The sequence below is a fragment of the Pteronotus mesoamericanus genome, unplaced genomic scaffold (genome assembly GCF_021234165.1).
Source record: "Pteronotus mesoamericanus isolate MK-2021 breed Mesoamerican mustached bat unplaced genomic scaffold, CSHL_Meso_final contig_101, whole genome shotgun sequence".
Classification (NCBI taxonomy): Eukaryota; Metazoa; Chordata; class Mammalia; order Chiroptera; family Mormoopidae; genus Pteronotus; species Pteronotus mesoamericanus.
Genome location: NW_026555001.1, coordinates 10848238 through 10870537, shown reverse-complemented (window position 1 = coordinate 10870537; position 22300 = coordinate 10848238). Strand labels below are relative to the sequence as shown.

Here is a 22300-nt window from a genome sequence, read left to right as displayed (position 1 = left end):
GATGGTCTGGTATTTGTACAGATGGTGTGCTTGTGCCATAAAATGGCTTGTGCCATTTTGTAATAGATTGCTGTACATCTGGTATTATAGGGAAGAAAAAAACAGATTTTTTTCATGTGTTTGGAACTCTCTTTTCGATTCCAGATATTAATGAATGTGAGCAGCCTGGACTCTGCGGTCCTCATGGAGAGTGTCTAAACACAGATGGTTCTTTTCACTGTGTCTGCGAACAGGGTTTCACACTCTCTGTAAGTGGCCATACATGTGAAGGTAAGATAAACCATGAGCGATCCCATTGTTACTGTATCATGATAAAGCAGCGAGGACATTGCTTTCTATAAGAAGCATGTGTACATCAAGGTGACTCCTACCTGAAATCGTAGCTCATGGCTCCTGAGACTTACAAATAGGATGATAACCTAAGGGGATCATGTTGAAAATACTCGCAGATGACTTCACTACTGGTACTGAATTAATGAGCCAGAATGCGCAGGAGGCAATGATTTAGGTGCATATGGGAGACCCACAGGAAAACTGTGGCAACTTTCCGGGTGGAACTTGAGACTTGCCTTTTTCGATTATGCTTCATATAGATCATCTCCGCCATTCTGTTTATAAAAATAATGTCTTGCTTGATTTCTCTGCACCATTGTCAGCAGAGATTTTCCAGAGTTATTCCTCTAATGTCCTTAGCTCTAAGCCAGTGTATTTTCTTACCTGTCAGTATTCATTATCCCCTAAAAGCTAATTAAGTTCAGATAGCACTGTTGGCTTCCTGTTTGCGACCTCTCTGTGTTTGCAGGGATACAGCACAGGTTTGATTCATAAAGTATGCGTTCTTGATGACATTGTAGTTTGATAAATTGAGCAACAATTCATCTGAATCTTTTAAAAAGTAAACTGAAAAGATTCCCATAATCATAATTTCAGTTCTCTTTGAGAACGTAGGTTATGAAAACCCAGCTATGTTTCAAAGAAGTAAATTGCAGAGGTTCTGTTTGGGGGCTGTGATAGAAGGCACATTTTTCGCTCTAAAAAATAGTGCGACAGGAAGTGTCTGCTCTCCTTGCTCACACCACAGTGGAACCGGGCCGAGGAACAGAGACTGGGTTCATCTGAAACTAATTATTATATTGGGAGGAATAAACTTGATCTTATAAAAAGCAAGAGATTGTTGAAATTGCTCTCCTGCTGAGCAGACAAAAAACATCGATGCCAGATTTGGCTTCAAGTTAAAAAGAGATAGTGCAGGGTGCGGTTTGAGCAAGCAGGTTTTGAGGGCTTTGGAAGCGATCAAAAATTGGGAAATGGAGCAAAACCATCATAAAAACGGGGCCATGAGAGATTTGTAAGGACACCATGTTTCTCTGGTTCAAGTAGGTTAGTTTTATACATAGAGCTCCCAGACTAGGGCTCTTAAGAAAGACACTGCATGAATGCTGCATTCTTCTGGAGAGACTGTGGTGTCCAGTTCACTGAGGGAACCAAACTGCGGCGTGCACATTCCTCCGCCTTCCAGAGAGATGCAGGTTTGCTTCTTGAGGCAGCACTAAATCATGGCTGGGCAGGGCTCTCTTCACTGCAAAATCGCTCAGGTTATAGCCGCTAGTAGTTGGGCCATGAAACAGCTGTGTTCAGACTAAAGTTCGTCACCTCAAGTGCTCGTTAGTCGAGACTGTCACTCCAGAGGAATATACCAATGCAAATATATTCATATTTATTTTTTGTTTTGGACTTAGTAATTTTTCTTTAATTCTATATGTTTTTAAATACTGATTTCTTAAACTTGAGAGTTATATATTCACTCTAACTTAGTTGCAGTTCTAATTTTGCTAGGCATTTACTTGGCTGAGACTTGAATTTAAAAACAAGTTTTTAGAAAGCAGCCAGTGCTTTGTAAATTACTGTGCCTTGGTATACGTTCTCTGACACTTGGTCCATTTTTTTTTTTTTACTCCAGAACCTAGACAATGTAGAAGTAATAAAATAAGTAATTTAGAATATTGTGCTGATACATGACAGTATAACTAGAAATCTTTCTAATCATTAGGCATGATATTCTTTTTCTAAAATAAGCTCTGCAAAGCTTTCATTTATTTTGAGCTTAGTCCAATGTATTAAACTGGTTCAAATTTCCCTTTGTTGGACTGTAACTTGTGGCAGTAGCATATGTCCTGACTCTGCCCCTGCTGCGGGATAGGATGAAGCCAGGCCACGTGATAGGGAGTTACCTGTGGACCTTATATACATAGGACAGCAGGTCCTTGAATAATGTCATTTGGTTATAACGTTGATGAGATGCCGTAGGAACTTAACTCCTGTTTATTATATCAATCAGCCTATAGTAAAATTGGTTTTGTTATATGTGGTTTCACTTCGCGTTGCGGAACACATTGACGACATCGAGTGAAGACTTACCGTACTTGAGTTGGCACTGAGAAAGTGTCCAGCACTCTTAGGCTGGTTCACCAGTGTCTGAACTTCCAGTAAAGCGACTGAAGCCACATTGACGCTAGGGCGGCGCACCCCGCTCTAAGCAGGATTAAATGAATCGCCCCCCGCGCCGTCCCCCCAGAAGCAGCAGACTCTGTCAACATGAGCCATCTAAAGTATCAAGTAGCACGGAAGATTCTATAGGAATAAAAACAGCACCGCCAGCGCCTTCCTTTCCCTGCTGTTTGTGGTGCTCCAGGAGCACCTAACAGGAGAAGAAGGAGAAGCGGCTTGCTTCTCCCACACGGCGTAAAGAACAACAGTGTGATCTGAAGGTCTGCTGGAGTGGAGTGGGAAGTGAGTCGTGAGTGAGCAGCTATTTCATTCATTTTTTCTTTCACTCAGCAAATATATACAGAGTGCCTGTTTTGTGCCCCTCTCTGATACTCTTCTGAGGGCAAAACACATGCAGTTCCTGTCCACATGGAGCCTACATTGCAGGAGGGGAGCTGGGGATAAATAAGTGAAAAGAATGTAGAGGAAATTATGTATTTGTATTTAAATAGTGTAACATGGTTATACTTTATGGCTATAAATAAGTACCATATATAATATAATGCACATATTTTTCCAGGGCTTTTATCTTGTGTAGAATAGCAAAGAAAACTTTCTACTTCTTTCAGTCACCTCACTATTTTACATCCCAATATATCTCACCCGTTTGCTTTTTTTAAAAAAAAAATCACAATTCTTTGGCTCTTCTACTTTATTTCATTTTTTATCTTGGAATTTGAATTCAAATGAAAAGTATTTATCATCCCATTATAAGGTGACGCAGGGTTTGGTTTCTTCATCAGCAGCAGAATGTGTGAATGGGAGGAGACTAAGGACGCCTGTGACAGATTCCTAAGTGTCACCACATCTGTCCCCTGACCCTGGGCAGAAATGCCTCCTGCTGTGTCTGACTTTGCATCAGCCCATTCACGTGCCTCTTTGCGAGCTGCTCTCCCAGGTGGGCATCCAGGTTGAGTGAGAGCTTGTATGACAGGTACTGGAGTTGGGGACATTGGGCATCTCCAGACCTCAGCATGCTTTCCAGCCTGTTCACACAATAGAACAGCTACGCTAGTCCGGCAGGGACCTCGAAGAAGCCCAGCACCGCAGAGCAAGAGTGGCTTCCAGAAACTGATAGTTGTGGCTAATTAGGCCTCCAAACGATGACCAAAATCGCTCTGTAAAGCCGTCTTTTAGAGAGCATCTTCATTCATTCATTCATTCATTCATTCATTCATTCATTCAACATGTAATTCAGTGTTAGACTATGTGCCAGTCTCTGGTTCTAGGTATTGGAGCTGCAGTGAACCAAAAAAGAGCCCTACTTTCTTGGAGCAATAAACTAATAAGTCAGCTATACAATATGCTAGAAAGTGACAAACCTGACGGCGGGGGGCGGGGGGGAGGGGCTTTCTTTTTCAAACTGGTCGTTCACTGGCTAAGTGGCAACAGCCTGTCAATAAACAGACAAGAGGGCACGAGAGCGCCTGCTCTGGGCTTTCTCCCTGTTGCCAACAGGAAGGCCGTTGTCCAGACAGGGAATAAAACACGCAGACCCTAAGGTCAGCTCTGGACTGTGGGTGGTAACGACGTGTCAGTGTTGGTTCATCGTTTGTAACAAATGCACAACTATGCTTTCCAATGGTGATCGTCAGGGAGGCTGGGGAGGGGGTGGGTTTGAGGGAACCGTAAGAATAGAACTTTCTGTGAAATTTTACTGTGAACCTAAAACTTAGGAATAGTCTGTTTTTTAAGAATCGGACATTTCTGGTCTGCGGAACCACGCCACCCTGAGTATGCCCCATCTCATCTTTAAAGATCAGGTATTTCTGGAAGTACCTATTTTTCAACAGAAAAGAAAAACCATAACCTTTCACGTTATTTCTATATTCTATTCCTATGTTTTCCTCTCCTGAATGTTGTTTATTTCTCACTTTTCAAAATAATGCCCCAGGCAGACATCTGCTCCCACTTTCAAAACAGTTCTAATAATTCATTCAAAAACTGAGACCTATAGATTTGGAAGGGGACTTCTAAGGTCCAGCCTCAGAGTCCCAAAGTGCTCCAAGAATCAAGTCCTGTCATGAAACAGCTATAGGGACTCTAATCCTGTAACCTTTTTAGGCATCTCCTAGAAGCCTCTTGTTACTTCATGCATTTAAAAGGGAAAACGAACCAAATGCAAGTGGTTAGGATGGCTCCCCGTTTCCTGTGAACAGTGGTCTTATCAGAAAGACTTAAGAAAAGCTGGGTTCAGACTCTCAGGCCAGTTTCGTGTTCATTGGAAACCAGAAAATACAGTAAAAGCAACTGTTGCCAAATCAAAGGCGTAAAAACAAATTGGGAGCAAGTGTGGGTTTGCTTTCAGACCTTAGGCATATTTTCTACAGTGTAGAAAGTATCAAACCTTTGTTGACTGCGCTCCAAGGCAGTCGGTGGTTTTGTGGCATTGAGATGGGACTCTGTATCTATCACCAAAGAGAAAATATTCTTGAACGTGATTTTGCCAAGTAGGACATTGAGGTACCCTGACACAATCCTATATTACGTCTGGCTGCTTAGCTCCCAGAATTTGACGTTTTTTTTTAGTAGCTTGGGGGTCAGAAATGGAAAACTAGTGAGAGAAAACAGCCTGAGTGTTTATTACTTGTGTAAAGAAAGGGAATTGAGGTGAACAGCAGGATTCTTTCTCTCCCATGTGTGAAAAGAAAAAGGGTCATACAACATGCCAGGTAAGAAAGGGAAGTGGCCCCCGCCATAAAGGCTACTGTTCCTTGTCCTCATTCCTCCTGCGAGTGTACTTCTGCAACAGTGTGAGTGAAAATGGATGTTTAAATCATTAGGGAGAGAGCTGAGGAAATTTTGCTGGAATAAGCTGCTTTTGGACCTAAAATACATAGTTTCCATGCATTGCATGATTATCTTCCGTATAGCAACATTTGTATAAAGAAATTGCTAAAAGTAGCAAAAAAAAAGAAAGAAAGAAAGAAAGAAATTCAAGAGCTCTTCCTAAGCCTTTTATCACTGCTGGCCTTTAAACACCCCAGAGCTATGGAAACTCATCTGTTCATAGAGGGAGAAGTAAACACTCTTCTTGCAGCCAAAAAATAGACATGAAACTTCCAGAAAGTGAAGTCTGCGAATAAGCAAGCCGCCCCGCACACTTTCCACTGCCACCTAGCTCAGGTCTGGGGCATCTGGCTTCCTGCATCTATTTGGGTGAGTCTTTTGATGTCATCAATAACCCAAGTACTTGATAGGTCATGGACGGTGGTTGTGAGTAGTAATTTTATACTTTAGACCTAAATTGTGATACTTAATCTACTGATTCTGGAATCAGTTGCTTGTTAAGCATCTTACTGATAGAATGCTATGTGGTTGTCCTGGACTCTCAGTTTGAGTGGACTGCAGATTATACCTGATTTCATGACTCTATTAAAACAATAACAATAAAAAAAAATAGCCAGCATTCACTGAGTTCTTGTTATGAACCGGGCACTATGCTAACTGCATTGTACCCATTTCCTCATTAGTCTCCACAGCAGACCTATAAGTAGGGTAAGTATTCATTGGTGTGCTTTAGCTGCAATGAACAGCTTGAAATAAGAAAATTTATTATGCTCATAATTGCACAGATTGTCACCTCACATCCACTGTAGGTCTTTACTCACATGTCACTTTCTCAGTGAACCCTTTTCTGACCACCCTTTCTCCCGTTCACTTGAACCCCCTAATTCTATGTCCTTTTCTTGTGTATTGTTTATTGTCAGACTCCCCTGCTAGACTCCAAGGCCGATGAGACAGGAATCTTGATCGGCTTTGTTCACAACTGTGTGCTATTGAGAATTATTAGGACAGTATAAATGTTCGGTGAGTGAATGAAGGGATGAAGAGATGGTTTGTAACTCATCCTGGACTATCAGAAAACACATAAGATTACTCCAGATTGAGTGTGTTGAGCACTTTTGTGAAGCCTTTCCTATTTTTGGAAGTCTGGCTTCTCTAAAGCACACCCTGCATAATTATTGGCTTCAACAGTGTGTAAGAAGTTAGGCTGTGGAGTCCCAGTACGTGGGCTTGAACTCTAACTTCAGCTCATGCAAGCTGTGTGAACTTAGGTAAGTTACTAAACCTTCTGCCTCAGTTCCCCGTGTGCATAATGGAGATAATAATAGTACCTATGTGGAGTTGTAGTGAGAACTAAGTATGCCAATGTGTGTTGGCAAGTATCAACCTAGAATGGAGCTTGGCTCATAAAATGTGCTCAGTGAATATGAATTACTGTTAGAGTTTTAGCGCTTCTCAATGCTGGTACCCTCCTTATTGCCAGTTGTTTCTTTAACATTTGGGCACTTAGAAGGAGGGGACCTTTAACATCTCCTTGTTTTTATTTGATCAGTGCTTACAAAATACACAACACACAGATTACATAAGCATTTGTGAATTAAATGGTCTGGTAGTTGTAAGTCCACGTCTGGATATAAATAAATTACTGTATTTTATCTAGTTTTAAACCAAAAATTTATTTAAAGTCATGTAGAATACAATACAGTAACTCATTTACATATAACTTACTTTAATTCTTACCCTTTGTTTTCCCAAAAGTTTCATATGGGTCACTGTCCCCACTCACCCCCTAACTATTTCAAGTTTTAAGATGTTTTATGTCTCAAGTGCCAATAAACTGATGGCTGATTCTGGTGCTTGCTTGCATTTAAGCTTTGGAGTTATTTCTAGAGGTGCACTGTCTATTTCCTGTGGTTTCAGAACTGATCTTTCTTGGCCTCTTATTTGAATATGGGAAGAGAAAAATTAGAATAGTGAAAAAAATGGGAATTTTTTGGCTGATTTTATATTGCCTCTGGGGCCTGAGTGTCAAAAAGATGAATCTGGGGTTTGATATGTTTGGCCTGAGCCTGGGGCGCTCTCCCAGTGCTCGCTGGCAGCGCCTCCGAGAGTGAGGAAGGCTGTGTGGATGGAGGAAGTGCACAGCCTGACTCTGAAGCGAGTGTAAAATATAAATCTATTAAATTAATGCACAGGTAACCCAAGTAACTATAAATAAACATAAGGTAAAGTGGTAATAAACACACAACTGTACATTTCACACATACTGTCTTTTGCAATAATTGTGATAGAAATATGCAGTGAAGTGTAGAACACCTTCCACAAGTATCTAAAGAACTGTTTCTGAAAGACATAGGATGTAATATAAAGGATAATTTATTCTAATATTCTACTTTTTATGATAGTCCATTATATAATAGTAAATTAAGATTATTTTTTTTACCTCCAAGAGAAGAAATTTTTTTTAAAGCTTTCTTCTCATTTCTTTCCTTTAAATTTTTAGGAATGTTTCTTTTCTATAGCATATTCAAGTCCTTCTCATTCACTTTTCCAGTTTTTATATAATTTCTGTCAGTCCATACTGGGAAGAAATAGGAATAAAATGACTTTTTAAATTCAGAAATACACCTTGATTCCCTTTTTCTTGAAAGAAGCATAGATGACTTAATGTGTTTATAGGTTTTGCTTTTGTGAAAAGGAAAAGTCTTTTGTTTCTTGTTTAAAAAATATATTACTTTTCAACTTAATCCAGAACTTTTCCTTTCGATGTCACGGATATTCAGGTTTTGATTTTACCCTGTAATATCGAGGTTTATTGTAATCGAACAAACGTCTGCCACATGCCATGGCTTCCTCACGCAGCGCCTCTCAGCTCCGCCCCGTGTCCTTGTTCTCTGAGTGGGGAGATCTGTGCCCAGTGCAAGCGGCAGGCTTCCCAACCGGTTTAATGACACAAATGCCCTTTCCAGAGCTGGAGCTCTGGGAGCTCCCTCACTGAGGAGAACTGAGAAACCACTTTCCCCCTTTTCTGAGTCTTTCGCTGCATGAGCTTGTTAATAGAGTTTAAAATGTAAAAGCCAAAATACTCTTCTTGGATTTTTTTTTTAAAGCAGTTCATCTAAAATGATTTTATTCATCAGAATTTTCATCCTTGACCTTATTTTGGATGCTAACGAGAGAATCTTCACCTGTACATTTATCCACCTTCCTTGTCTTCAAAAGCTGAATGGAAATGAAAACTAAAGACATAGCTTAAATATTTGAAGAATTCTTAGGGCTTTTTTAGGTGGTCAAAAAAAATTTACAAAATTAAAAAACTCGGTTTTATATTTTATCCTCACATAAAAGAACATGTACTCGCTGGGCTTAGTTTTAACCTTAGGAAAGGGCGTTGAGGAGTGGGGAACGTGCTGGGAATGAGGAACCCACTCTCGGGGTTCAGGCGGACTCCGGGGAGGGGCCAGCGGGGGCCTGGGGAGCTGGGTTCATCCAGACCTCGCGTCTCCTTGTTCTTTCTTAACAACAAGTATGACCTTCCCTTCCAACATTAAATGTCTTCCATTTCCATTATCTGTTTAAATAGTCATAGTTCCTAAACCCTATATGCATCCTAGAACATTAGGATTTCAGTGCGTTCTGAATACGTAACAATGCTGTTAATGATTTTTTAAAAGTTATTAAAAATTGTATTTCATAAACACTGTCCATCACCTTTTACAAAACAAAAAATGGCATATTTGGGACAGAATATTTAAATAATTTCCTTGACTTGTAGTGGGTTATTTAGGAATGTAGTTAAATTTTAAGGAAATTGCGTTACACATGGTCCCTTATCTTCACCTGTATTCCTATTTAAATAAAAGAAACAGAAAATAGCTTGATTTCATTTTGCACTTGGAGGGAGTTTTTTTTTCAGAATATTTAAATGGCTTACAATGGATTGATAGGGCGTGCTGATCAGGGTTACTACTCAGAATCTCTTAACATTTTAGTCTCATATATAGTGGGAAGTGGGAAGAAGAAAGAAAGAAAAGGAGCTTTTGAAATAGTTAAGATTGCCTTTAATTAGGAAATATAGCAGTGTGGATTGGCTTTTGTTTGGGTAAATTTTTTAATTGGTTAAAATGCATAAAGAAGAGTCCATAAATTGTAGGAAGACAACTTGATAAACTTTTACTGAATGCGCACACTTGGCAAGGAAGCCTCAAGCTTCCTACTATTACAGTCCCCTCCCCCCCCCCCCCCCGCCAAATACCGACAAACAGCAGTGATCATTGTTTTGTCTTCATTAGAGTGGCTTTGTTTTTTATGTTTTTGAACATTATGTCAATGGAATCACGTAGGAGTTACTCATTTGTTTCTGGATTCTTCCATTCAATATTATGTTTATAAGCTTTATCTATGTTCATAGCAATACTTAATCCATCTTCGCTGTCCAGTGTTTCCTTGTATGAATATACTACAATTATATAGCCATTTTATCATTGATGGGCTTTTGGGTTGCTTCCAGTTTGGGATTGTTTTCAATAATAAAATTTTTTGACTCTTCTTAAAACATGCCTTTTAGTTGACATAATCCCTAATTTCTGTTGGATATTACTCCAAAGTATAATTTCTAAGCCATAGAATATTTGTATATCTCAGTGTCATGGACATAGCCAGTTTTTGAGGACCAGTTTACACTGCCACTAGCTAAGTGTGAGAGTTCCAGTCCCATACCCTTGTCAACAATTGGTGGTGTTTGGCGTTTAAAAGGTAAGCCATGCTGAGTAATGAATGTATTTCTTCATGGCGCCAACTTGCATTTCCCTTGTGAGTATTGTTGTTCAACAGCTTTTCATACCCTTATTGGCTTTGTGGTTATTGTTTCAGTTAACAAGTTCTGCATAACACTCCTCTTCAAAATGAGGTGCTTCAATATGATAGTTGTCTTTATGGTTGCTTCACATGTATCCAAGTTCTTGATTTTAACTCAGATGTTTTAATTCTTTCATTTGAGATCAGTCACTTTTGTGTCTGTAATCTTTGCCTATCCTAAAATCATAATGATACTCATCTGTATTATCATTGGAAAGCTTTATTGTTTTATATTTTACCCTTGGACTCTGTAATCACCCTGAAATTGATTTTTGCAAATGGTGTGAAAGAGAGGTCAAGATCTACTTTTTTCCTAAATGGATGTGCAATTGGGTCATCCCCATGTATTGAGAAGAGCACCTTTTCCCCACTGATCTGCAGAGATAACTTTGTCATGGACCATGTAATCAAATATACAGTTGACCCCTGAACAGCGCTGACTCCCTCACCTTCAAGCAGACAAATATCTGTGATAACTTCTAACTCTTCCCCAAACTTAACTATGAACAGTCTCCTACTGACCTGAAGCCTTACCTATAATGTAAACAATTAATTAACACATATTTTATATGTTATATATATTATGTACTGTAGTTTTTACAATAAAATAAGCTAGAAAAAAGAAAATAATGTTAAGAAAATTATAAGGAAAAGAAGATACGTTTACAGTATGTACTGAAAAAAAGAATCTGTGTATCAGTGGACCCATGCAGTTCAAAACTGTGTGGTTCAAAGATCAACTGTATATGGGTCTGTTTCTTTCTCCTTCACTCCATCCACAAGTTTATCCATTCTTGCACCAATAGTATATTGTCTTAACTGTAGTAGCTTTATAAGTATTTTTAGCATATAGTGCTATAAATTCTAAATTGTCCAATTTTGTTTTTAATTGCAGTTGTCAGGTCTATTCTTGACCCTTTTGCATTCCTATGTAAGTTTTATAAGCTTATCAGTTTTCACCAAAAACTCTGCTAGGATTTTGATTAGAATCACATGTAATCAATTGATCACTCTGAGGAGATTTGATACCTTACAATATTGAGTCTTCCAATTTATATGCCTCTATTTAGTTAGGTTTTATTCCATTTGCCTTGGTGTTTGTTGTAGTTTTTGTGTGTAAAGTCTTACATAACATTATTTAGATTTATTCTTAGGTTTTCAATATTTTTATATTGTTACAAATGGTATTTAAATTTTTTTACCATTATAATTATTTGTTTCTAGTGTATGGAACTGCAGTTTGCTTTTTGTATATTAACCTGTATCCATGACTTTACTAAATTCACTTGTTATTTCTATTAGTTTATCTGCAGATTCTTTTGGATTTTGTACATATATAATTATGTTGTCTATAAATAATGTAGTGCAAGTTTTATTTTCTTTCAATAATTATACCTTTCTCTTATTACACTAAGACCTCCACAACAACGTTGAATAGAAATGGTGATACCAAAGCATCTTGCCTTTAAATCTACTTTGTCTCTTCTTAGTGCAGCTACATAAGTTTCTTTCAGTTAGATGTTCCACAATTTATCCTTTCCCACCTCTCCATGTTTTCATATTGAAAGATCTTTTTGTGTGTGTGTGAAAGCAAGATAATATTAATTCTTTTCTAATTCAGGTTGACAGTCTTTGTCTTTTAATTAGAGAATTTGGTTTACATACATTTAACATAATTACTGATATTTGGTTCAAGTCTGTACCTTACTCTTTGTTTTCTATTTGTCTCATCTCTTCATTCTTTTCCTTTCCTTTTTTTTTTTTTTTGCCTTCTTATGGAGTACTTTTTTATTATGTAATCTGCCCCTGCTTTTATATATTTTTGAAAGAATTTTTCCATATGATTTTTAGTAAAAAAAGTGCATGAAAGGGAAATAAAATGCACCAAAAGTTAAGATAAATTTGGATTCTGAAACACACTGGCCCAAGATCACATAATTAAAAGTGAAATTGTGTGCACTACTTATCTGTATACAGTAGAAAAGTCAGTCCTCAGATTAAAAACATTTATAACTGGAAATTTACCATTTGTACTGAGGAAGGGATTAGATCCAAAGTGCTTTTCTTTTTCATTCAACAGAATCTCCAAATTTAATTTTCAAAAGATTGTACTTTTGGGCAGTGTATCCAGAGTTTTTGAAACTAAACAAATATGGCTTTGTATCCACACACACACACACACACACAAACCCACCTTGTTTACATTAAAAAGTGTACATTTTTTTGTCTTGGGGATTTTGATTTTTTGTTTTCTTGTTTTCAACTGAAGTTGCAAATGTTGAGAATTGTTATGTTTTCCTAACTTAAAATACATGTATAATATTAACATGTATAAATAATAATTAGCATTTTCTTGTATAATTTTTATCCTTTCAGCAAAGTAAATTTTTTTTAAGATCAAAAGTATGATTTGGATGTATTTGAATACAGTTGTCTATGAAATATTCATGTCAGTGCCTCAGGGAGGCAGCTTGATCAAGTTAGGGCTAATGCTTGGACAGACAGACAGGCTGGGGATGCAACTGGGAATAGCCAGCTATAGATGACATTTGGAGCTATTAGAAGGGATGAGATACTAAGAAACATACAATGAGAAGAAAAGAGGGGCTAGAACTATGTAACTTCTAAATCCAGAGGTCAAGTAAGAGAGAAGGATTGTGTGGGAGCGGCCAAAGGATTAAGAGAAAACCCAGGAGCGTGTAGGACCTTGGAGCCCAGGGACAGGGGAGCCAGCTAGAAACACAAGGGTTTTATAGCATTATCCATGGAGAAAAACTGCAGAGGTTTAAGCGGAGAATTATTTGGTTGCACTGTTTTAAAAGGCAAATCCTTCTCTCATCATGGAAGATGGGGTTAGAGTGGCAATGAGGGGCCGGAAGTACAATACCCAGATAAAAGGCCATTGAAGGCCATTGAGGAATTCAGGTGAGAGGTGATGAGGCCCTGACTCAGGATGGAAGGGAGAGGAGAGGAGGGATCGGAGACAGAGCCAGGAGATGAAATCAGAAGAACGCGGCGATTGGGTGTGGGGGGCAGTCGAGGATGCCTCATGTTTCTGGGCAAGATGACTCGGATGCTGTTTATGATTTTGGGATGGTTTTATTAGGTTTTTATGCATAATGAATATCCATCATCCACATGATGTTAAGTAAATCAGAACCAAGTTTTGGGTTAGTTTCTCTAGAACTTCTAGCTATTTCCAGAAGTCAAATGGGAGACAGCTCTGGGTGGTTGTTCAGAATAATTTAAGTAAATCTTTTTAAAAGCAGTGAATTTCAAGGCTGGATTAAAAGAAAGAAAGAGAGAGAGAGGGAGGGAGGGAAGGAAGGAGGGAGGGAGAGAGGGAAGAAGGAAGAAAGGAAGGAAAGAAAAGAAAAGAAAGGAAAGAAAGAGGAACCTCCCATTGACCAGCCTTGTTTTCTAGAATTTATGTACTAGGAAGTTGGACTTGGAGTAACTTTCTCACCTTGTCCTTTCTTACTGCTTACCTTAGGTTGCTGACTTTCCCCACATACCTGTGGCTATTGGGGTCCCCGGGTTTTCCCGCCTTCTCTGTCAGGCAAGAGCCTGGCAAGAGCCTGGAAACTCTACACAAGGACAGAGTCTCCATTTCCCAGAATGAAGTTATTTTCCATAACACATAAGGCCCATATTCTTCAGCCTTGTCAATGTTGCCAGACCTCAGTGAACTGTTTTTTAAAGGCTCTTTCCATATCCTATTGTACTGTCTGGACCATCTCCAAATCCAGTTTTTAATTTCCTATTGGCTAAATTTTATTTTTTTTTTCCTTCAGGCCGTGCGCTCATCTTCCGTTTAATCCTGGCTCCCCTCCTCTGCTGGGAGAGAGACCTTAATCTCTTTTGGGCCAGCAGCCATGCCATTTAAAAATTCCTTTGGGCAGCGATTCAGCTGGTTTAACATTGTTCAGTCCCACTTCTTGGCCAGGACGCACTGTCTCCTGGTCTGCTTCCGTTCCTTTCGGCGGGGAGTGTGAGGGCTGCATTTTTCCTGAAGCAGGAACCCTGCATCCCTTCCAGTGTAAGCCCCCTTTCCTTTGGCTCTGTTTTCCTAAGGTCCTGGCACCAAATATTTAACCAATTCCAGTGGGTCAGGAGGCCCTGGGCTGAAATAATGGATCATTTCCTTTTTATGAAGAGATCCAGAGAACACCAATGCTAGACACGGTCCTGGGACCTCCTGCGGTTTCTACAGCCTTGCTGCCCGATGGGCCTTTCTTCCAGGGGTCTCCTAGAAAAACATCATCTTCAGGACTACAGTACCTCAGATATTTAGATTTCAAATATGATGATGATTGATGACAAAGCCTTGTTTAAAGGACAGGGTGAGGGTACTTGATTTAAACGGCAAGTCTCGTAACGATAAGTTGAGGAGCATGCTCTCTGACTTCCATCTCTGCAGGCTCATTGGGCTCACAATTTGGTTGGTCTTATTCAGCCGCTTGGACTGACCTTCTATAGCCATCACCATGGTGGGGGGCCAAAGGGTGTGATGGCTGTAAAGGGTGTGAGCCACACACTCGGATTCTGAAGACAGTTCCTTCACCAGGCTCTGCGCCTCTGCCGGCGCTGCCACAGCTGGTTGTGTAACCCTGGGGCAAGTTACTTCCCCTCTCTAGGCCTCAGTTTTCTGGTACCTAAAATGAAGGGTTTCAAACCAAATGATCTTCGAAGTCCCTTCAAGTTGAGATGAACCATATCATTCATCTAAAAATGTTTTGATGACAGGGGGGCTTTTTCCTCCGAACTGTGCAAGAACTGTGGACTGGGAAAAAAAAATGTATGCAAATATGTCTTTCTCCCCATGCACATACTTTTCTGTGTATAATACTGACAGTCTAATGGAATTATTGAGGTTTTGTTATGGATTTCATTGCGCAGGTCACAGTTGTGATTTTTTTGGAGAGTAACTAAGGTTTACTTGACCCCAGTCCTTTCTAGAAAAGCATGCCTCCTTTTCCTACTTTCGCTGTTTTCCATAGTTCACCTTACTTAAGCAAGAGGGAGATAGTAAGTATCTGGCCTGATATGACTGAGAATTGAGGATATATGGTTAGAGGTCTGCTTTCTGGAGAGAATCCTTGATAACAGTAAGTTTTGAAAAGCTCTTCATCCTTTCAGAAGAGGAACTAAATAAAAAGCGTATGGAAGAGGAAAACTGACAACATTACTCCTTTACAAATGAGCTACCGGTAGTTCCAGATGCCCAGGACACCGCTATATTTCTCTTTCTGACATTTATGTAATGTTGTTACTGGAGAATTCACATTAATGATCCACTCTCATTGGTCCGTGCAATTCTTTATTGAATTCATTTCCATTGAAACAGTAATATTTATATCTGCCTTCAGTAAAATATTAATAACCAAAAATTGCATGAGAAATCAACAATTCTTGCAGTAATATACCTAATTCTTTTGGGCTGCCAGCTGCGAGAGACATGGAGAATCACTCCGTCATCATTCTTTTGCACAGTATGACTGGTGGTAATACCAGGCAGGGTTCTTACAGATGCCTAAGCAACATTGCCTTAGTCATGTAACGGACTCATTCTTCATTAAGTGAAAAGAAAACCCGCGGTACTTGCAGCATTCAAAATTTAGTTTCGTATTCAAAAGTCAACTTCAGCAGAAATAGGATGGCGCTCACTTGTCCCTTTATGAAATTTGCACCTTGGGTAGGGCTTTTATTATTATATAATCATACTTTTTAAAAAACATTTAGCTTTATTTCTATAGAGTTAATCTTAATGGTAGCAGTTCTTCTAAGTCTTTTTAAATACAGAAACTAACAATGGAAAAATATCTCAGAGAGCTCACATCAAAGAAAAATCTAATGAAATAATGGCTTTTTAAAATACAGATCATTAGTCAGAGAAGTGGAACGAATGTTGTCTTCTTATGAAAGCTATTACCTCACCTCATTGTTGAAAACATGAAACTGCTGGGAATTACAGTCTATCATTTTTATAAAATACTAGTTGGAGAGCTAGTCTCCAGCAGGCATTCCATGTTGTTTGTTCCCATTCGTTCAAATCTAAAATATTGCTCATCTAAACTTTCTGTTAATCACTGTTACAGTAAGTCCGGGACTGCAAGACACCCAGTAATTAATAACTGTCTCAGGACTTGTTCACCTTAAGGTCAGTTTTTCAGTTCCCAAGTTGGCATCGTTAACAAGAAAGCATCGTCTGCTGCAACAGCATAGAATTAATAAAGAAGAAAGCAAGCGATTTTATTTCAAGGACCGGGTCTGAAAAGCCACCAGATTTCTAGCACTGCTTCTTCTTTGCCATTCACCATCGTTTTAGTAGGGAAATAAGATGCTGGAGAGGCTCAGTGGAAGAGTCCCCACCCTGAAAAATAGCCCTGATAAGCATAGTAATGGCACACAATGCTCTGGTAGCAGAGAGGAGGGGCCCTGAAATCTGCTCTTGGAGTAGCTCTGGGAAGTGCCACATAGGAAGTTGTCCCTTGGATCAACTCCTGAAAAGCCAGGAGGAGTTCCTGAGCAAAGCAGGTCAGGGGAGAATTTGTCGTGGAGGAAAGGGTGCACACAAGTCAAGGAGAAATGAAAGACCATGGGATTTTCAAACAACTCTAGCATACTGGTGGGGATGAGCATTCATCTTGAAGGAGGTGGGCAGACTTACAGCCAAGAGCCACATGATGAAGGGCGCTCTGAGCCCTGCTAAGGAAGAGTGCTTGGAATGGGTCCTCTAGCCCAGGAGAGATACTGAACACTGTGAGCAAGCGGATGTCACTGACTTGGCTGCCGCTAGGTGGAGAAAGGATTAGAGAGAGGGAGGCCAGCCTGGAGATAAGGAAACCAGTTAGGAGTAAGAGTATCAGGAACGTTAGATAAACGGGTGTGACAGGGAGGGAGGGGGAGGAGGAGCACGAGAAGGATCACTCAGATTTCTGGCTTGGGTGCCTGGTTGGATTCTCTGATGAAGGGATCCTAGGAGAAATGGAGGAGATGCGAGGCGGGGCGCGGTAATAAATTCGATTTATTGTGAACATGTCCAGTAGGTATTAGATAAGTGGTTCTAAAGGACAGAGGTTGACCCTTGAGAAAGACTGGGAAATCAGTATAAAAATGGTAATGGAAGCATTTCTGAGTTTCTTTCCAGCCCTTACCTTACATCCAATGGTTCAATGAATAGTGTGAGCTCTTGACAAACACCCATTTCAAGAAGACTAAAATTAGCAGTGGTCTGTGTTAAGTGATTTGATGACATGGTGTGGTTACTCCTCCCACAGTTGTGATCAGTAAATAAGTTGTAATCCCAGCCTTATGCTGACATTGAAAAAGCCATCAGAACAGATTTCCGGAATGTCCTCTTCATGGTCAGTGCTACAAAGGAGATCCTTCTTTTTCTTTTTCTTTCTTTCTTTTTTTTTTTTTTGGTTGTGAAATAAGTTCATTGAGTTTTCCATTCAAGTTGGGGAGGTAAGCTGTAGAGGCAAAGGGGAAAAAAAAGGAAGGATAAGAGGTGAGAGATTTCTCACTAAGTTCAGGAAGCGCAGTTTAGTAGGAAGACTATATAGTTTAGTAGGTTTTATACTTGATACTTTTGACATCACAACTGATCAAATGGATATGTGGTGCACAATATGAAGGATCCTGGCTGGAGAGGAAGATTTGGGATTCACGCTGAGGACTGTGATAACTGCAGTAGGAGAGTGTGGAAAGGGGGCCGAGGGGAGCACTGAGAAGGATGTAGCGGAGCCCAGAGCGGGCCTGAGCCCTGGCCGGCGCCACCTTCAGGTAGTGAAAGGTGAGGGCCAGCATAGTGGTTACAGGTAGAGCGAGAGTAACAGTCACTAGTTATGAAAAGAAAGTTCAAGGAGGGGGTGTTGAGCAGACATAGAGGTCAAGGGTGAAGGTAACTGGCAAATGAGCTGAGGATTTAATGATGGGTCAGTCATTGGTGGTTTTTATCAGAGGGATTTTGAGAGAGAGAGAGTCAGGGAGTCAGTTGTTAAGAAGGATGACTAGTAATAGTAACAATAATAATAGTTGACATGTATCCGATGCTTCCTATGTTACATGCTAGGTGGTGTTCTTATAATAACATTTTAGCTCTGGCTGGTGTGGCTCAGTGGATTGAGCACTGGCCTGCGAACCAAAGGGTCAGCGGATTGATTCCCAGTCAGGACACATGCCTGGGCTGTAGGCCAGGTCCCCAATAGGGGGTGCGCAAGAGGCAACCACACATTGATGTTTCTCTCCCTTTCTCCCTCCCTTCCTCCCTCCCTTCCCCTCTTTCTAAAAGTAAATAAATAAAATCTAAAGAAAAAAATCACATTTTATGCAAGTTATTTTGTTTAATCATCACAGTAATTCTAGAAATACACCAGTATTATTATTGTTATTAATATTCGTATTACTGCTATTATTTCCTTGTACTGATAAGATATATTAGGAGGTAAAGGCAATGTGCATAGGCAGTTTTTCTGAGACATTTTGCAGTGATAAAAAGAATGGAAAAGCACAGTGGGGGGTATTATGGTCAAGTGACAGCTTTTCAAAGAGCTTCTTCAACATTCGGAGCCAGCGGGGAGGGGAGGGGAGGGAGAGAAGGGGTGAATAGTTGAAGATGCTAGAAAAGGCTGAGCAGGGTGGCCTCGAGGGAAAAGTTGCTGGTGGGTTTGGGAGAAAGGGCCCAGCCTTGAAAATTTTCTTTGTGTTGAGAAAATCAAGAAAACTCTGATGTAGGCACTCATATTTTGCAATTCATAAAGTGAGACAGTCTCTGAACTTGATAGAGTCAGTGTTGGAACATTAGGAAGGGAAGTGAAACAGCTGCCAGAAACCATTGAATATATCTTCTCATAGAAAATTTCTTGGACTCAGCTTTAAAAAATTTAAAAGAAGAAAAGCTCAATTTTATTAACGTTAACTCTCCAAAACTAAATTCTGTCAAGTGCAATTTAACTTGTCATATGCTTTATCATTTGTAATTCTGGTTTCATTGTTTGAACATAAAAGCACCGTCTTCTTCAGATGTATTTAGATATAGTAATTGCATTTTCTTGATGTTTTTCTCCCAAAACCCGTATTTGGGAACTGTGAAGTCCAGAGGTGGATGGGACAGAGATCCTGGCCAACGGAAGTGTACGGTGACCAGGAGAACGGGAATGGGAATGAAAGAACAGCAAGGAAAATTAATAACTAAGGATAAAGAAGACCCTATCTGAAAGTCCTTTTGTGACTCTATAAATGAGATCACTTTTACGAGAACATTTTTTATTGATGGTGGGGAAAAGGCCCAGGACCACTGTCTATCATCAGGTTTATAGAGAACAAAATGAATTTACCAGGTTGGCCGCTGACTAATCAGTTGGAGCAGCATTGATATCGAGGACCTTGAGTGGCTATAACTTGGTGACAGGAAATCTTTCCTCATGAATAACTGGGACTGGCTGGCTACACTGCTGAGCTCATCAGATTCTCTGTCCCTTTCCCCTCCCTTTCTCCTCTCTTTCTCCCCCTTCCTCACCACTTTCCCTCTCCCTCCTCCTCCGCCTTTCTCCCTCCCTTCTCCCTCCCCTCTTCCTCCCTTCCTTCCCACTCCCCACTCCCTCTTTCCTTCTCTTCCTCCTTCTCCCTCCTCTCCTTTCTCCCCATTCCCTCTCCCTCATCCTTCCCTCCCGCTCCTCCGTCTGTCCCCCTTCAGGGGAATTGTGGTTAGACTTGACCAAGGTCATCTGTGGAGCCGGGTAACCAGACAAGTGCTTCTTTCAGCCCCCACTCTTCAGATAGAACTGTTAGACTGTATCCCAATCATAGCACGAGACAATACCTTCACATGGGAGCTCTGTAGGAATATACAGTATTCTCCTTCAAAATAAAGAGTTAAAAACGTGGAGAAAATACTGACCATGGTAATCACAGTAGTTGTTTCCATTTGAAAATATTTCCTGAAGAAAAGTAAATGTTTTCTCGTAGAACCCAGTGTTTTGTCTGTGAAGACATTTTCATCAAAACATTTTATTTCTGTGTAAAATGTTTTTAAAGTTCATCCTGTGTAAACATGGTCATCTCATACTAATCAGGGTGTGTTGAGGGCCTGTCTATCCATTAATACCTGGTGTTTGTCCGTCTGTGTTTTGTGTCTTTTTTGCAGATATTGATGAGTGTGTAAACAACACTATTTGTGACAGTCACGGGTTTTGTGACAATACGGCTGGCTCCTTCCGCTGCCTCTGTTATCAGGGCTTTCAGGCCCCACAGGATGGGCAAGGGTGTGTGGGTGAGTTTTTAGATTTTTTTATTTTCCCCGAACACATTTCATATCTTCCTCTGCTTGGAAAAGAAATTAAAGTTATCAACAACAGGAGAGAGAGTGTAAACAAGGTAATTTGGACAGAATTTCATCATGATTTGATTTTGTCACACCATTTGGGGCTGTGCAAAAATGTCCTGTGGCTTCTGAAATGGTTAGGGACATTAAGAAATATAGAAGTGTATAACTTTGAATGTAAATGTATATTAAGAAGAACATCTGTTTAAACCCTTAGCTGAGTATGCAGAACTCCCCAGCCCCTCCTGCACAGGAAGTAGAGTCTGGTGTGTGATATAGCTTGTCTGTCTTCACACTGCGCCTCCTCGGGCAGTGCCTTTAAGGAAAGGTGTTGGCAAGACTTTCAGTTTCCAGGAATGGCACCCGAAAAGCCATGCTTTGGGTTGTGCGACCATATTCCTTCACTCTTCTGGGACTGGCGGAGCGAAGGGATCTCAGATATCATCAGACGTCCTAGCATATGGTGTAGCACACGCTCCTGTAGAAGAGATGTCGCATTTCATTTTCTGAGCAGCTGTGATTTCTTTCAGTCAAATCCATTATGACAGACATTTGCAATTTAGAGCAATTAAATGGGAAAGAGAAGAAAGGTTATTAAATTAAAAGCTTCACATATAACAAGGCTTTTTCTTTATTATTCTTCTTAATTAAGAAAAATAACTGTTCATTCCACAGCAAATGGCATGTGCTTGAGGAGGGGCCAGTAACTTTTTAGTTTGGAAATGTGCGGTTAAAACATTAATTTACTTTTATCCAAATCAAACTGGGAAAACAAAATCTAGGTATTTGGAAGTTTTATTATAAAATTACTTGACTAGTAACCGCTTCTCAGCTAACATTATCATAATCGCTACTTCCAGTGACTGCTTTAGTCTCGTTTGCACTAAAAATACAAGCAATAGAAGTCATCTGACATTCAAGAAATATTTTGACAAAATAGGTCATGTGATCTGACCCCCATGTATCTTCTCAGCCTCGCCCCGTCTTTGCTCACTGTGTGCGTTCCAGGGACAGAAAACTGCTTGCGGGTGCTCATGTGACTGTGCAGTGACGTGTCTGTTGTTGGCTCCCTCTGTTGAGAATGTCCTCCCAACTTCCCCTTCCCGGAGGCTGGACTCACCCCACTCATTGCTAAAGCTGGAGGTTAGATGTCATCTCCTCCCAGACACTGTCCCTCTTCCATCTGTCACTCTCAAACTGAGCTGTGACCTCTCATTCTGCTTCCAGGATACCTTGAGCAAATTCTGTTACAGAGCTCACCCCATTTTTGAGGGGGGATAACTCAGTTACGTGTGTACTGCCTGTAGCCACCTCTGCAAGGCAGCGGGCTCCAAGTGATTGAGAACTTTCTCTCTTCCCTGGCCGGACCTTACGTTTGGCCTGTCGTAGGTGCTCAGAGAATGCTGTGGGACTGTTACTGAGGTATCAGTTGTTGAACCCCTGACTCTGCCCAGCTCTTCAATCCCTGCTGAGTGTCCATTTCTAACCAGCCAGATGAGCTCACTGAATCCACATCGATGTTTCAGTTTGGCACACAAAATACTACCCTTAAAGAAGTAGTTTTTATCATTTTAGTGAGCTCAACAGGTGTCCTGTTGTTTGTTTATTCACTCCTTCACTCAGCTGAGTGCCTATCATGTGCACTCCACCACACTGCTGTTCTGTAGGATTTAAAATAGGACGAATCAGCCTTGATACCGACCTTTGGCCATGCTGCGTCCTCTGCTAGGCTTCTGGCTGCTGCTCCTCTGCCTCTACCCATTCTCTGTATCACCTGCCCAT

General features: G+C 40.3%; 1 protein-coding gene across 11 annotated transcripts in view; it reads left to right on the top strand.

Annotated features, from left to right (window-relative positions):
• LTBP1 (latent transforming growth factor beta binding protein 1) overlaps positions 1-22300 on the top strand; it is a 367328-nt gene that overhangs the window by 299643 nt on the left and 45385 nt on the right. For 7 of the 11 annotated variants that reach the window (XM_054567953.1, XM_054567945.1, XM_054567984.1 and 4 more), the window contains 2 exons: positions 145-270; positions 20342-20467. In XM_054567953.1, the coding sequence (XP_054423928.1) occupies positions 145-270; positions 20342-20467 (252 nt within the window). The remainder of the gene's footprint in view (positions 1-144; positions 271-20341; positions 20468-22300) is intronic. The other 4 variants (XM_054568000.1, XM_054567992.1, XM_054568023.1 and 1 more) reach the window with 1 other exon arrangement.